Source organism: Oncorhynchus kisutch, linkage group LG26 (genome assembly GCF_002021735.2).
Source record: "Oncorhynchus kisutch isolate 150728-3 linkage group LG26, Okis_V2, whole genome shotgun sequence".
In the NCBI taxonomy this organism is placed as follows: Eukaryota; Metazoa; Chordata; class Actinopteri; order Salmoniformes; family Salmonidae; genus Oncorhynchus; species Oncorhynchus kisutch.
The window spans coordinates 36,501,739-36,515,975 of record NC_034199.2 but is presented as its reverse complement, the minus strand read 5'-3'; the positions used below and the strand labels follow the sequence as shown (position 1 = coordinate 36,515,975).

The 14,237-nt window shown below is 40.2% G+C and overlaps 1 protein-coding gene across 5 annotated transcripts in view; it reads left to right on the top strand.

Moving 5' to 3' along the window:
• LOC109871046 (semaphorin-5B) overlaps nt 1-14,237 on the top strand; it is a 271,930-nt gene that overhangs the window by 107,884 nt on the left and 149,809 nt on the right. For all 5 annotated transcript variants that reach the window (XM_031805788.1, XM_031805787.1, XM_031805786.1 and 2 more), the window contains exons 4-5: nt 892-991; nt 5,861-5,906. In XM_031805788.1, the coding sequence (XP_031661648.1) occupies nt 892-991; nt 5,861-5,906 (146 nt within the window). The remainder of the gene's footprint in view (nt 1-891; nt 992-5,860; nt 5,907-14,237) is intronic.

Below are 14,237 nucleotides of genomic sequence, written 5' to 3'. Positions count from 1 at the left end.
TACACATAAAATTAACAAATCCCATTCACCTTGCAATCTCTCATGTGGTGAAATCCATTTGGCAAACCCACGCGCCGATCACATGGAGATCAGCTGAGCACTTTCTGGACCCGCCACTCTACAAGGTGCATTGTGTGACTTCTTGTGACTCTGCCGAGAGAAATTGTTTTTGATTTGTGAAGCGACTGTCAAATGTCTGAAGCAGTAGGCGCTGGGGAGTGTTTCCTGGAAGGGCTCTTTTTGACTGGTTGCGTTAGGCTCAGTAGGCTTGATGTGGTCTCAGACAGCATTGTCCCTCTCTGCTGGATCCCACTGGGGTCTCGGCAGAGGGGGGTTACCGGTAGCTGGACACAATCACAATCTACCCACTCACTCCTTCGCTGCTGCGAGCCACAGCGTATAGGTCGTTTCTCACCAACAGACATGTTTGCACCTGTAAGACATCAGGTGAGGCTACTTAATACTTTCACATTATTTGGCTAACTGAAAACATATGCAAAGGTGAAATCAGTGATAATGGGCTGTTTTTTTATGACAATATAGAGGATGCTACACTGTTTTGGACCTATAACAACACAAAATAGATCATGACAACCATATCAGAGCACAGGGTGATTCCAGTGTGTTTTCAGGACGTCTATCGTAACCCACTTCAATGTGAATTAGAAGTGTTACGAATCTCTCTTATTAGATTTATTTCAGAGACGTTACTCATGTTGCTGTCACCTTCAATTTAACTCGACTGAACAGGCTAGACCAGGAGCCCAACAGAAGACAATTCTTCATGTTACAATATAGTAGAGAAACATCCTTTGTAGTCCTTAACTTTACTTAACTCTCGCTTTCGTTTTCACTCTCTATCCCTTGCACTCTTTTCTTCCTTTCTTTCAGCCCTGAGTCCTTGGATCTCTATTTTCTCCCACCCGGGCGTGAGAGACTACTCCCAACTGACCCTTGATCTGACCAGGAATGAGCTGATAGTGGGTGCAAGGTAAGAATGCATTCCTTCATTTATCTCTTGTTCATTTATCACTTAAGCAAAACACTCTGCCTGGCCCTGCACTTCGCTGCTGCTGAGAATTCCTCACTTTCTATCATAGACAATGTTGAAATAAATTCAAAAGTGGTAATCAGGTTAAAGGGGGTCTGAACTTCCTGATTTAACTTTGGTTCAATTATCCTCATCAGGAAATGAGACTGAGAACCAGATTTGGGCCATGCTTTGATGTGGGTGTTCGAACATGAGAAGCGTTTGTACTTTCACTCTGCCAAAACAGCACACAGTTAGTCACTCACCCTTCTAGATAACTTGAAACAGTCTAACCAGGTCTTGTGTCTGGAGCTAGCCTAGACTAGCTAACAAGCTAGCCAACTTCTTTCTCCAATTAGCTTCAGCCGGTTTGTGTGGGACAGTGGCCAAGTTCTTTTAGTTCTCATTAAATGCTTTCAATATTTGTATATGAATTTCTACAATTTTATAGTTGGTTTGAGATTTGTAACTCATTGAAGTTTGGAGCTATTGACTTTAAATGATTGTCACATGTACATTGTGTAATTTACTGAGGATCTCTAACTAGCCCCATAGGGATATCAAATGTCAAACCAAATTTACCCTGGGTATGGAGCGAGTTAGCTGCCGAAAGGTTGAACATACGTATTGTTAAGATCATAATAAAATCCATACGTAAATTGTTAGATCATAATAAAATCTATACGTAAATTGTTAGATCATAATAAAATCTATACGTAAATTGTTAGATCATAATAAAATCCATGCGTGAATTGTTAGATCATAATAAAATCCATACGTAAATTGTTAAATCATAATAAAATCCATGCGTGAATTGTTAGATCATAATAAAATCCATACGTAAATTGTTAGATCATAATAAAATCCATGCGTGAATTGTTAGATCATAATAAAATCCATACGTAAATTGTTAGATCATAATAAAATCCATACGTAAATTGTTAGATCATAATAAAATCCATGCGTAAATTGTTAGATCATAATAACATCTATACGTAAATTGTTAGATCATAATAAAATCCATACGTAAATTGTTAGATCATAATAAAATCTATACGTAAATTGTTAGATCATAATAAAATCCATACGTAAATTGTTAGATCATAATAAAATCCATACGTAAATTGTTAGATCATAATAAAATCCATACGTAAATTGTTAGATCATAATAAAATCCATACGTAAATTGTTAGATCATAATAAAATCCATACGTAAATTGTTAGATCATAATAAAATCCATACGTAAATTGTTAGATCATAATAAAATCCATACGTAAATTGTTAGATCATAATAAAATCCATACGTAAATTGTTAGATCATAATAAAATCCATGCGTAAATTGTTAGATCATAATAAAATCCATACGTAAATTGTTAGATCATAATAAAATCCATACGTAAATTGTTAGATCATAATAAAATCCATGCGTGAAACGTAAAACATGAAATTTCACCTGTGAACATACAAACACCATTTTATGATTTATAGATTAACATTTTAGGCTTGCTACGTGAACAAGTGTACCACAGTATAAAAAAACTGAAGTCAGGGAATCCCGGAAAGAGGTATCCTGCACGTTAAGTCTCCATTTTCTATTACTCCTCAGTTGAGTTTACTTCACATTTAGGTAGCTATTGTAATGGATTTGTTTGGCAGCATAAGTCTAGATAGCACTAGCTGTATTATGCCTACAACAGTGAAGTTTCAGTCCGCTAGGTGTATCTCTAAAGCATGGGCATATATCTGGGTGACGTGGACATCCCCATGCATGCACCTTATCAAATATGACGGATTCAATACTGCACTATTCCATTCTCTGGGCTCTGTCTGCAATCATAGCCAGTAGTATCTACCAGGGATCAGTAATCATAACCAATAGTATATAGAATGATTAGAGATGTTTGGTGACTATGAATTATGTATAACCACTGGAGTCACTCAAAATATATTTTTATTGGATATTTTATTAAATCGCTTAATCTTGCCAAAGCATATTCTGCATGAGCGGTTAATATGAATTTAAACAAATTTTTCATGATTTATATGAAACATATGGACTTTGAAATGAACAAGTGAGAGGTTAAATGTAGGTTAATACCCTAATATAGACCTATTTACCTACTAACCAAATGAAGTCCACAGCATGCATGATGCGTGCAACTCGTCATTGCAACATATTTCAACATTTCATTCATCCTTCATTCAATTTAGTCAGTCAGTATGTCATCCATTCAGTCATTTGTCTGAGTTGCAATAGGAACTAAATCAAAGAGAATAGAACAGTCTTATCCATTTGTTTATTGAAATCCATGTGTGTGTATTCAAAATGATCAAGTTCTTTATCCTATCACTTTAATAATTCAAAGTTTAATTTAGGCCGATCCAAATAAAAATAGCCCTTCATCTTTAGTGTGATGGTGTCCTGCAGAATAATTTTTTTAACTCTATTTGTGTTTTATAATAGGGGTCCCTTTAAAAAAAGACCTTAGCTCACAGGCCTCAAAATATATCCCTCTGAATAAATGTTAAACTAAATAGTTGAAGAGGCCCGTGCAGTGGCTGATGCAGGGTAAACAGACCAGTCAATAAGAATAGGCTATAGATAGTCTAGACCATTTGGGACCCCTTGACTATTTCGCTCAGGACAGGTTATAGCCTAAACTTAATCAATATTTTGTTTTGTCACATTTATTGATATGGATATAGCCTCTGCGTGATGGGGTTGTGCAACACAAAGGGCTATAACAAGCCTACATACAGAGTGGAATTCACTAATACAACTGAAGCCTATACTACGCCATATACTGGTGTAACGTCGTTATTGAATGCAGTTCTAAAACAAGCTCTAGACTTTTATTTTCAAATGAAGCCGGAAGCTGCAAAGAAAATCTAATGTCTGGGCTAGAGTTTTTGAATGACAAGCTAACTTAAACTAGCTACGTTTGGTTCATGGCCTTTGCAGATGCCACAATACTGACAAAAGTTTCAATCGATTAAAAAGATCTGTAACCGAGTAAAGGGAGACGTAAACTACAAATTGAATGTGTAAATGTACATTTATAGTCATACGTTTACAGATCTAATTTAACATTTATATTTCATGTTTCGCACATGGCTTTTCTTACAATCCTAACAATTTACTATGGCTTTTCTTACAATCCTAACAATTTACTATGGCTTTTCTTACAATCCTAACAATTTACTATGGCTTTTCTTACCATCCTAACAATTTACTATGGCTTTTCTTACCATCCTAACAATTTACTATGGCTTTTCTTACAATCCTAACAATTTACTATGGCTTTTCATACCATCCTAACAATTTACTATGGCTTTTCTTACAATCCTAACAATTTACTATGGCTTTTCTTACAGTCCTAACAATTTACTATGGCTTTTCTTACAATCCTAACAATTTACTATGGCTTTTCTTACAATCCTAACAATTTACTATGGCTTTTCTTACAATCCTAACAATTTACTATGGCTTTTCTTACAATCCTAGCCATTTACTATGGCTTTTCTTACAATCCTAACAATTTACTATGGCTTTTCTTACAATCCTAACAATTTACTATGGCTTTTCTTACAATCCTAACAATTTACTATGGCTTTTCTTACCATTCTAACAATTTACTATGGCTTTTCTTACAATCCTAACAATTTACTATGGCTTTTCTTACAATCCTAACAATTTACTATGGCTTTTCTTACCATCCTAACAATTTACTATGGCTTTTCTTACAATCCTAACAATTTACTATGGCTTTTCTTTACAGTCCTAACAATTTACTATGGCTTTTCTTACAATCCTAACAATTTACTATGGCTTTTCTTTACAATCCTAACAATTTACTATGGCTTTTCTTACAATCCTAACAATTTACTATGGCTTTTCTTACAATCCTAACAATTTACTATGGCTTTTCTTACAATCCTAACAATTTACTATGGCTTTTCTTACAATCCTAACAATTTACTATGGCTTTTCTTACAATCCTAACAATTTACTATGGCTTTTCTTACAATCCTAACAATTTACTATGGCTTTTCTTACAATCCTAACAATTTACTATGGCTTTTCTTACAATCCTAACAATTTACTATGGCTTTTCTTACCATCCTAACAATTTACTATGGCTTTTCTTACCATCCTAACAATTTACTATGGCTTTTCTTACAATCCTAACAATTTACTATGGCTTTTCTTACCATCCTAACAATTTACTATGGCTTTTCTTACAATCCTAACGATATGTACTGTCAACCTTTTGGCAGCTATCTCGCTCCATAGTTGCTCTCCGAATTGATGATCACTTGGGTTCTGCCAGTTGTGGGCAGGATGGGAATAAACACAAATGTTACGGTACCCTTCATTCTGTGAAAAAACACATGATTTCACATGTGAAATGTCACATGTGAAGTGTTACAAAAACACGTTATCATATGTGAAATTCATGTATTCTTTCCGTAAGGGACTACACGGTTGCATCCTCGCGAGTTTTCATCCTCGCCAAGGGCCATGATTTTTTTTAACCATGTTACCTGATTAGAAACAATCTGGTCCCATCATAGCCCATATTAAACCTTTTCACAACAGATGAATCACTTCTTATTGTGTAAGGTCCAGAGGTTTACCTGGTTAGGTTACCAGATTAGGAAAAACTACGGGCCCCAGTTTTTATTTTCTTTCGGCAACCCACTCTGGGACCTGTGGTGCCATTTCTGACTCTTTCTGTAACAGAAAATACACACAACTGCCGTGTAAACTAAGTGTTTATTAACTGTTTGTTTAAACTGTTATTTCCTCTCTGTCATTTTTACACAGAAACTTCCTCTTCAGATTGAGTCTCAACAACGTGTCTCTCATCCAGGTAAAATAAGTCCACCTCCTCTCTTCTCTTGCTGTGTGATGTCCAGTTACATATAATCTGATTACAACAAAAAACAACTAATCAGTTATTCCAGCAAAAATATTGTAATCAGATTGGATACTTTTGAAAAACTCTGATTACTTAGATTACTTTTCAATTCCAAAAGGATCTTTGTGTAAAAGTACATTATGACATTATTTCTGTATTCTCAATGACATTCAGTTCAGCCTTTGGAAAAAAGGTGCCAGTTTTAAGTTAATTCCACTCGAACGAGTCTGACCAAAAGTCAGTCCACTATGATGACACACCAAATGCGTTTGGTGGATCCTTTTTGTCGTCGTCTTATGCCTCTTAAAGGGTAACTCTCAACCCCAATTTCCGCCTTTGCCCTTACCCCTTCAAATTCAGGTGAGAAGTAGTGGTTGGGAGGAATTGCTAGTAAATATTCATTTTGGGGGTGGGTAAAGTTAGTTGTACCTGATTCCAAAAGTTTCTCACTAAAATATACCAGGAGTCCACTGGCACGCTCTGATAATAAAATGATGTCCAGGGACGTATTTGCTTATGATGCACATTTAACTCACAGTGTTAAGGCACTTATTTGCTGACATCTATTGCCACTTGCGGTGTAAATTCGAATCCCCCATGGGACGCAAAATAAACGTGGACTCACATTTATTGCGGTATTGTGTTGGGAAGAAAAGTGCAATCATCACCTTGGAAATGAAGATTAATTCAATCCAGCTCACATTGCAGTATTTACATTTTTCCAATGGTCAAATGGTCTTGGGTACTGTGTAAAAACCTACAACTACTACCAGGGCATCCCTTCTCACAGACATGCTTTCACTTTTCAGAATTACAAGTGTGTGGCAGGCAATAAATAATGTAGATAAAGGATTTGAAAAAATATATATATCTGCCTGAGGCCTCCCGAGTGGTGCAGTGGTCTAAGGCATTGCATTGCTGTGCCACTAGAGATTCTGGGTTCGAGTCCAGGCTCTGTTGCAGCCGGCCGCAACTGGGACACCAGTTGGCGCACAATTGGCCCAGCGTCATCTGGATTAGGGGAGGGTTTGGCTGGCAGGAATGTCCTTGTCCCGTTGTGCATGCTGACACGTTTGCCAGGTGTACGGTGTTTCCTCTGACATATTGGTGTGGCTGGCTTCTGGGTTAAGTGGGCATTGTCTCAAGAAGCAGTGCGGCTTAGTTGGGTTGTGTTTCAGAGGACGCATGGCTCTCGACCTTTGCCTCTCCTGAGTCTGTACGGAGTTGCAGCGATGAGACAAGACTGTAACTACCAATTGGATACCACAAAAAAGGGGTTAATTTTATATTTTTTAAATCTATATATATCTGCCCAATGTGGTATTAGAACTCACAAATATGAGCCAACTGTCTTAGCATACTGCACCACCAATCAGTCATAGCAGTTGGGGAAGAATACAATGACTTGACATGACCACCATTGTCATCTATTTCTTGTTACGATGGATGTAGCTACGATTATAAACATATAATCGTCATAGCCTACATTTTGTTTTCTTCATAAAAGCACATAGATGTGTATGAAACGGTAATCAAAAACGTTGAATTAAGTCATAAATGAAAATGAAATGTGCCTAACTGCCTTTTGAATTTAGTCAAGGAAGCATCATGCAAAATGTATTGGTACACTCCACTTACCAAGGCCATTGCCGAATAAAGCACACGGTCACCTGCTTTTATAGTGAGCGTTGAGGCGGTACCACCCAGCACATCTAGAAGGGAGTGTATTTCATAATGAACCCCTTCCTTGAGGTGGTACCACCCAGCACATCTAGAAGGGAGTGTACTTCATAATGAACCCCTTCCTTGAGGTGGTACCACCCAGCACATCTAGAAGGGAGTGTACTTCATAATGAACCCCTTCCTTGAGGTGGTACCACCCAGCACATCTAGAAGGGAGTGTATTTCATAATGAACCCCTTCCTTGAGGTGGTACCACCCAGCACATCTAGAAGGGAGTGTATTTCATAATGAACCCCTTCCTTGAGGTGGTACCACCCAGCACATCTAGAAGGGAGTGTATTTCATAATGAACCCCTTCCTTAAGGTGGTACCACCCAGCACATCTAGAAGGGAGTGTACTTCATAATGAACCCCTTCCTTGAGGTGGTACCACCCAGCACATCTAGAAGGGAGTGTATTTCATAATGAACCCCTTCCTTGAGGTGGTACCACCCAGCACATCTAGAAGGGAGTGTATTTCATAATGAACCCCTTCCTTGAGGTGGTACCACCCAGCACATCTAGAAGGGAGTGTATTTCATAATGAACTCCTTCCTTGAGGTGGTACCACCCAGCACATCTAGAAGGGAGTGTATTTCATAATGAACCCCTTCCTTGAGGTGGTACCACCCAGCACATCTAGAAGGGAGTGTATTTCATAATGAACCCCTTCCTTGAGGTGGTACCACCCAGCACATCTAGAAGGGAGTGTACTTCATAATGAACCCCTTCCTTGAGGTGGTACCACCCAGCACATCTAGAAGGGAGTGTATTTCATAATGAACCCCTTCCTTGAGGTGGTACCACCCAGCACATCTAGAAGGGAGTGTATTTCATAATGAACCCCTTCCTTGAGGTGGTACCACCCAGCACATCTAGAAGGGAGTGTATTTCATAATGAACCCCTTCCTTGAGGTGGTACCACCCAGCACATCTAGAAGGGAGTGTATTTCATAATGAACCCCTTCCTTGAGGTGGTACCACCCAGCACATCTAGAAGGGAGTGTATTTCATAATGAACCCCTTCCTTGAGGTGGTACCACCCAGCACATCTAGAAGGGAGTGTATTTCATAATGAACCCCTTCCTTGAGGTGGTACCACCCAGCACATCTAGAAGGGAGTGTATTTCATAATGAACCCCTTCCTTGAGGTGGTACCACCCAGCACATCTAGAAGGGAGTGTATTTCATAATGAACCCCTTCCTTGAGGTGGTACCACCCAGCACATCTAGAAGGGAGTGTATTTCATAATGAACCCCTTCCTTGAGGTGGTACCACCCAGCACATCTAGAAGGGAGTGTATTTCATAATGAACCCCTTCCTTGAGATGACAGAGGAACCTTCTCAAGGTGCCTCTACATCACCATTTCAATGGTGGAGTTTAACCGCTAGGGGTAAAAACAGCTAGATACAGTACTACTAAAAGAACAATATATCACCCTGGCAATGAACTGTCGAAATGAAGACCAGAATGAATGTGTTTCACTATAACTAAGCCTAAAACATCCTGGTTTTCGATTAAAACAACTTTTCATGAAAGTTGCTCTTTAAGGGGAAAGTAATCCAATTACATTACTGATTTTGGGTAATCTCAAAATTACGTTACTGATTTTGGGTAATCTCAAAATTACGTTACTGATGACCATTTTGGACACTTAACTGTAATGGGTTACATTTAGAATGTAGCCTATCGAACCCTGTCAGTGGTCTTTAACAAACCACACTTATCTGTCTCCTATTCTCTCCTCCTCCTCTCTCTACTCCTGTTCTGCCGCTCCTTCTTTAACTTTCCTGGCAGCAGTTGGCTTGCTGGTATTGATTCTGTGGTTTTGGGACTGGAGTGTTTTCCTAGGATGGTGGTGGGGTGGTGAAAGAGTGAGTGTTTGGTGTGATGTCTATATGGAGGTAGCTACTGTTACAGGGGTCTACTGTGGGATTACAGTGCATCAGGTAGAGAAGGCTCGTGGTGGTGTGGGACCTGTTTTTAGTATTCCAGCCCTGGAGATTGTACATCATAAACCACCGTTTTTATGTGAGTAAAGTTATACTCGGGCGGCGGGGTAGCCTCGTGGTTAGAGCATTGGGACAGTAACCGAAAGGATGCTAGATCGAACCCCTGAGCTGACAAGGTAAAAATCTGTTGTTCTACCCCTGAACAACACAGTTAACCCACTGTTCCTAGGCTGTCATTGTGAATAAGAATTTGTTCTTAACTGATTTGCCTGGTTAAATAAAGGTAATAAAAAAAATACAGAAAAACAAAAATGAAGTTTCGGTAGAATTTTATGAATGCCGACAGATAGTTAGTTAGTTTGACATGGTGGGATATTTTTGTGTTGGTAAAATTAATTATGCTAGAAATGGCGGTGGAAACATTTTTATGCTCATATTGATATAATAACCATCATCGAAGTAAACTTGGAGTCACGCGATATGATATGTGGTCTCCCACTACAAAACCATGCAGTTTATTAGGCTTCAGATGAAATCAATTATGATGGCCTTCACACGGGGATGAAAGTGCACGGCCGGTCTTGATGCTCCTTTCCAATAATATTGGGGGTCTGATACTGGTGACATGATGATTGATGCTTGACTGCCGTTGACAAATACAAATATTTGCGCTCTTATCAATAATAATCTAATGTACACTAGCCTACCTGAACTGTGTCTGTGAGCTGTTAGCTAAAGAACATGTACCCAGACCAGAGCCAAGACTAATGTAATAGTTCCAAAAGTGTCAAACCCCCTCCATCTGACACTCAAGCAAGACTCAATCAAACACTCCTTGAAAGAACACAAATACTATTTGAACCCAGGTATGACTAAATCAAATCAAATTTATTTATAAAATCCTTACATCAGCTGATGTCACAAAGTGCTGTACAGAAACCCAGCCTAAAACCCCAAACAGCAAGCAATGCAGGTGTAGAAGCACGGTGGCTAGGAAAAACTCCCTAGGAAGCCAGGACCTATGAAGAAACATAGAGGAACCAGGCTATGAGGGGTGGCCAGTCCCCTTCTGGCTGTGCCGGGTGGAGATTATAACAGAACATGCCCAAGATGTTCAAATGTTCATAGATGACCAGCAGGGTCAAATAATAATAATCACAGTGGTTGTCGCAGGGACAACAGGTCAGCACCTCAGAAGTACATGTCAGTTGGCTTTTCATAGCCGGTCATTCAGAGTATCTCTACTGCTCCTGCTGTCTCTAGAGAGTTGAAACAGGAGGGGTCAGGAGACAATGTAGGCCCCATGCTACGGTACTCCCGGACAGGGCCAGTGGAGAGAGGGAAACCGGCCAGGCAGAGACAGCGAGGGCGGTTCGTTGTTCCAGTGCCTTTCCGTTCACCTTCACACTCCTGGGCCAGACTACACTCAATCATAGGACCTACTAAAGAGATGAGTCTTCACATGGGTAGGTAGACCATTCCATAAAAATGGAACTCTATAGGAGAACGCCCTGCCTCCAGCTGTTTGCTGGAGTCTTGTGACTGTAGCGTACGTGTAGGTACAGTATGTACGGCAGGACCAAATCGGAAGATAGGTAGGAGCAAGCCCATGTAATGCTTTGTAGGTTAGCAGTAAAACCTTGAAATCAGCCCTTGCCTAAACAGGAAGCCAGTGTAGAGAAGCTAGCACTAGAGTAATATGATCAAATCTTTTGGTTCTAGTCAAGATTCTAGTGCTAAACACGGCTGCTAACTGAAGTTTATTTAGTGCTTTATGCAGATTTTTGCAATGTTACGTAGATGGAAAAAAGCTGTCCTTGAAACAGTCTTGATATGTTCGTCAAAAGAGAGATCAGGGTCCTTCAGTTTTATTTGAGACGACTGTACAACCATCAAGATTAATTGTCAGATTCAACAGAAGATATCTTTGTTTCTTGGGACCGAGTTTAAAACTAGAACATTTGCAGCCATCCACTTCTTTATGTCTGAAACACAGGCTTCCAAGGAGGGCAGTTTTGGGGCTTCACCATGTTTCATCAAAATGTACAGCTGTGTGTCATCCGCATAGCAGTGAAAGTTAACATTATGTTTCAGAATAACATCACCAAGAGGTAAAATATATTGTGAAAACAATAGTGGTCCTAAAACGGAACCTTGAGGAACACCGAAATGTACAGTTGATTTGTCAGAGGACAAACCATTCACAGAGACAAACTGATATCTTTCCGACAGATAAGATCTAAACCAGGCCAGAACTTGTCCGTGTAGACCAATTTGGGTTTCCAATCTCTCCAAAAGAATGTGGTGATCGATGGTATCAAACGCAGCGCTATGGTCTAGGAGCAGAGGACAGAGCCTCAGTCTGACGCCATTAAAAGGAAATTTACCACCTTCACAAGTGCAGTCTCAGTGCTATGATGGGGTCTAAAACCAGACCAGACTGAAGCGTTTTGTATACATTGTTTGTCTTCAGGAAGGCAGTGAGTTGCCGTGCAACAGCTTTTTTTTTATAAATGGAGAGGAATGGGAGAATCAATAAAGGCCGATAGTTAAAAAAAAAAAATCTGGGTCAAGGTTTGGCTTTTTCAAGAGAGGCTTTATTACTGCCACTTTTAGTGAGTTTGGTACACATCCGGTGGATAGAGAGCCGTTTATTATGTTCAACATAGGAGGGCCAAGCACAGGAAGCAGCTCTTTCAGTAGTTTAGTTGGAATAGGGTTCAGTATGCAGCTTGAAGGTTTAGAGGCCATGATTATTTTCATCAATGTGTCAAGAGATATAGTACTTAAAAACGAATGCACATTTCGGCTAGAGGTTGAGTGAAATGGGTGAATGCTGTATGTTGGTCTGATTCTACAGCACAACGACCTGTTTTTCTGCACTGAGAAGGATGGATGGATGAATGAAAGCATGTCACCACACACAGACTTAGGCTTCTATGACAAAGTGCTCTTTCAGCACGGTCACAACAGAGTGACATAATATGTGAGCAGCTGCCACCAGTGTGCCAATGTCAATGTTTCCCCACTGGGCAAAAACTGGTTGAATCAACATTGTTTCCACGTCATTTCAACTAAATAAATCAATGTGATTGAATAAAGGTGTAAAACTGATTGGATTTGTAAGAAGACATCAACATAAGGACATTTAGTCTTTTTTTTCACCCAACTTTGAACCTAAATCCAATGACATGGTCATTTTTTGTTGTTGATTTCAAGTTGAATTCACGTTAGTTGACAACTCAACCAACTGTAAATCAAAACTCGACGTTAAACTAACATCTGTGCCCAGTGGTCCTTTGTTTTTGGTGCTCTTGTCTTTTTTTTGTATGTGGAAGAGGACTGGGGTTGGTGAGTTTTGCACACTGTTTCTGTACTCTGTAAAATGGTTCTGGCAGTCCTGAAATGAACCATGTCTTTCAACATCTGTACGCCCGCGTGCACACACACGCTCTTTATTGTCTTGTCTTGAGCTGGGGGATAAACAAGGCAGCTCCCTCTTCATTCTGTTCTAACTGGAGGTGTCATTAGGTGTGCCAGGGCCCAAATCGATGAGCACAGAACATTGCTGCTGCCCAGTTAGTAGGAGAGGATCTGAGCCTGCCAGCATGCCTAAAGAGATGGAAGGACGCTGCTTCAAACTATTCCTCTTCCTCCTCCTGCCTGTTAGCCTGAACCATACACAGCAGCAGGAGAGAGCTATCCAACCCAGTCCCGGAGGACCTAAGGGTTGGCTGGCTTCAGCCCTGCACAATCACACAGACCTGAAATGGAGGTCAGGTATTGAAATGGGGTGAAAGTGAGTCTACATTTACCTGCTGTCCTCTAGTTGAAACGAGTCTCTGATTGATTGAGAAGTAACTGGAGTAACAACCACTATTCACTATTCAGTCAGAGCAGACCTATTCATGCATTTTAATGGCAGCCCAGTCTTTATCAAAGCTGACCCATTATCCCTGTAACCACATCCCTTTTGAGCGTCCCTACCTCGTCTGTCTGTGTGTCTGTCTCTCTCTTCACTGTCTCCTCATCCCTCTCTCACTCTCTGCCCCTCTCTCTATGTGACGCTATTAGAGTCCCCCTGTGTGTTGCTTAGAGGACTATAATGGAACAGCCCAGCGATGGAGCTTACCTCCCCATGCCAAACACGCAGCTCCTGTCAGGAGAGATGAAGGGGAGAGATGAGGACAGAGGGGTGAGGACAGGCCTTTTAGTTCTCCCCTTGCTGGGGGGAGAAGGGAGGAAAAAAGGGAGAGATGTGGGAGGAAAGGGGGGAGGACAGACCTTTTAGTTTTCTCTGAGAAGGGGGAAGGGGGGGGAAGTGCTGATGCTGGCTTTGAAGGCGGACCCAGGCTATTCAAACAGACACCTGGGAGAACACCTGTCATAGACATTAGTGGGAAGGCAAGCGGAGGAGAGGAAAAGGGGAGATTGAGAGGGAGAGACAGAGGGAAGGGGATAAATACAGTGGTCATCAGAGGAGAGAGACCCCAAAACACAGGCACAGAAAACCTTAGCTTACGCCTTCTCTATGGTGAATCACTAAAACAATGCATAAATACTGTAAGATAAAAGAAGGAATAGCATGCCAGAAAACAGCTCAATGT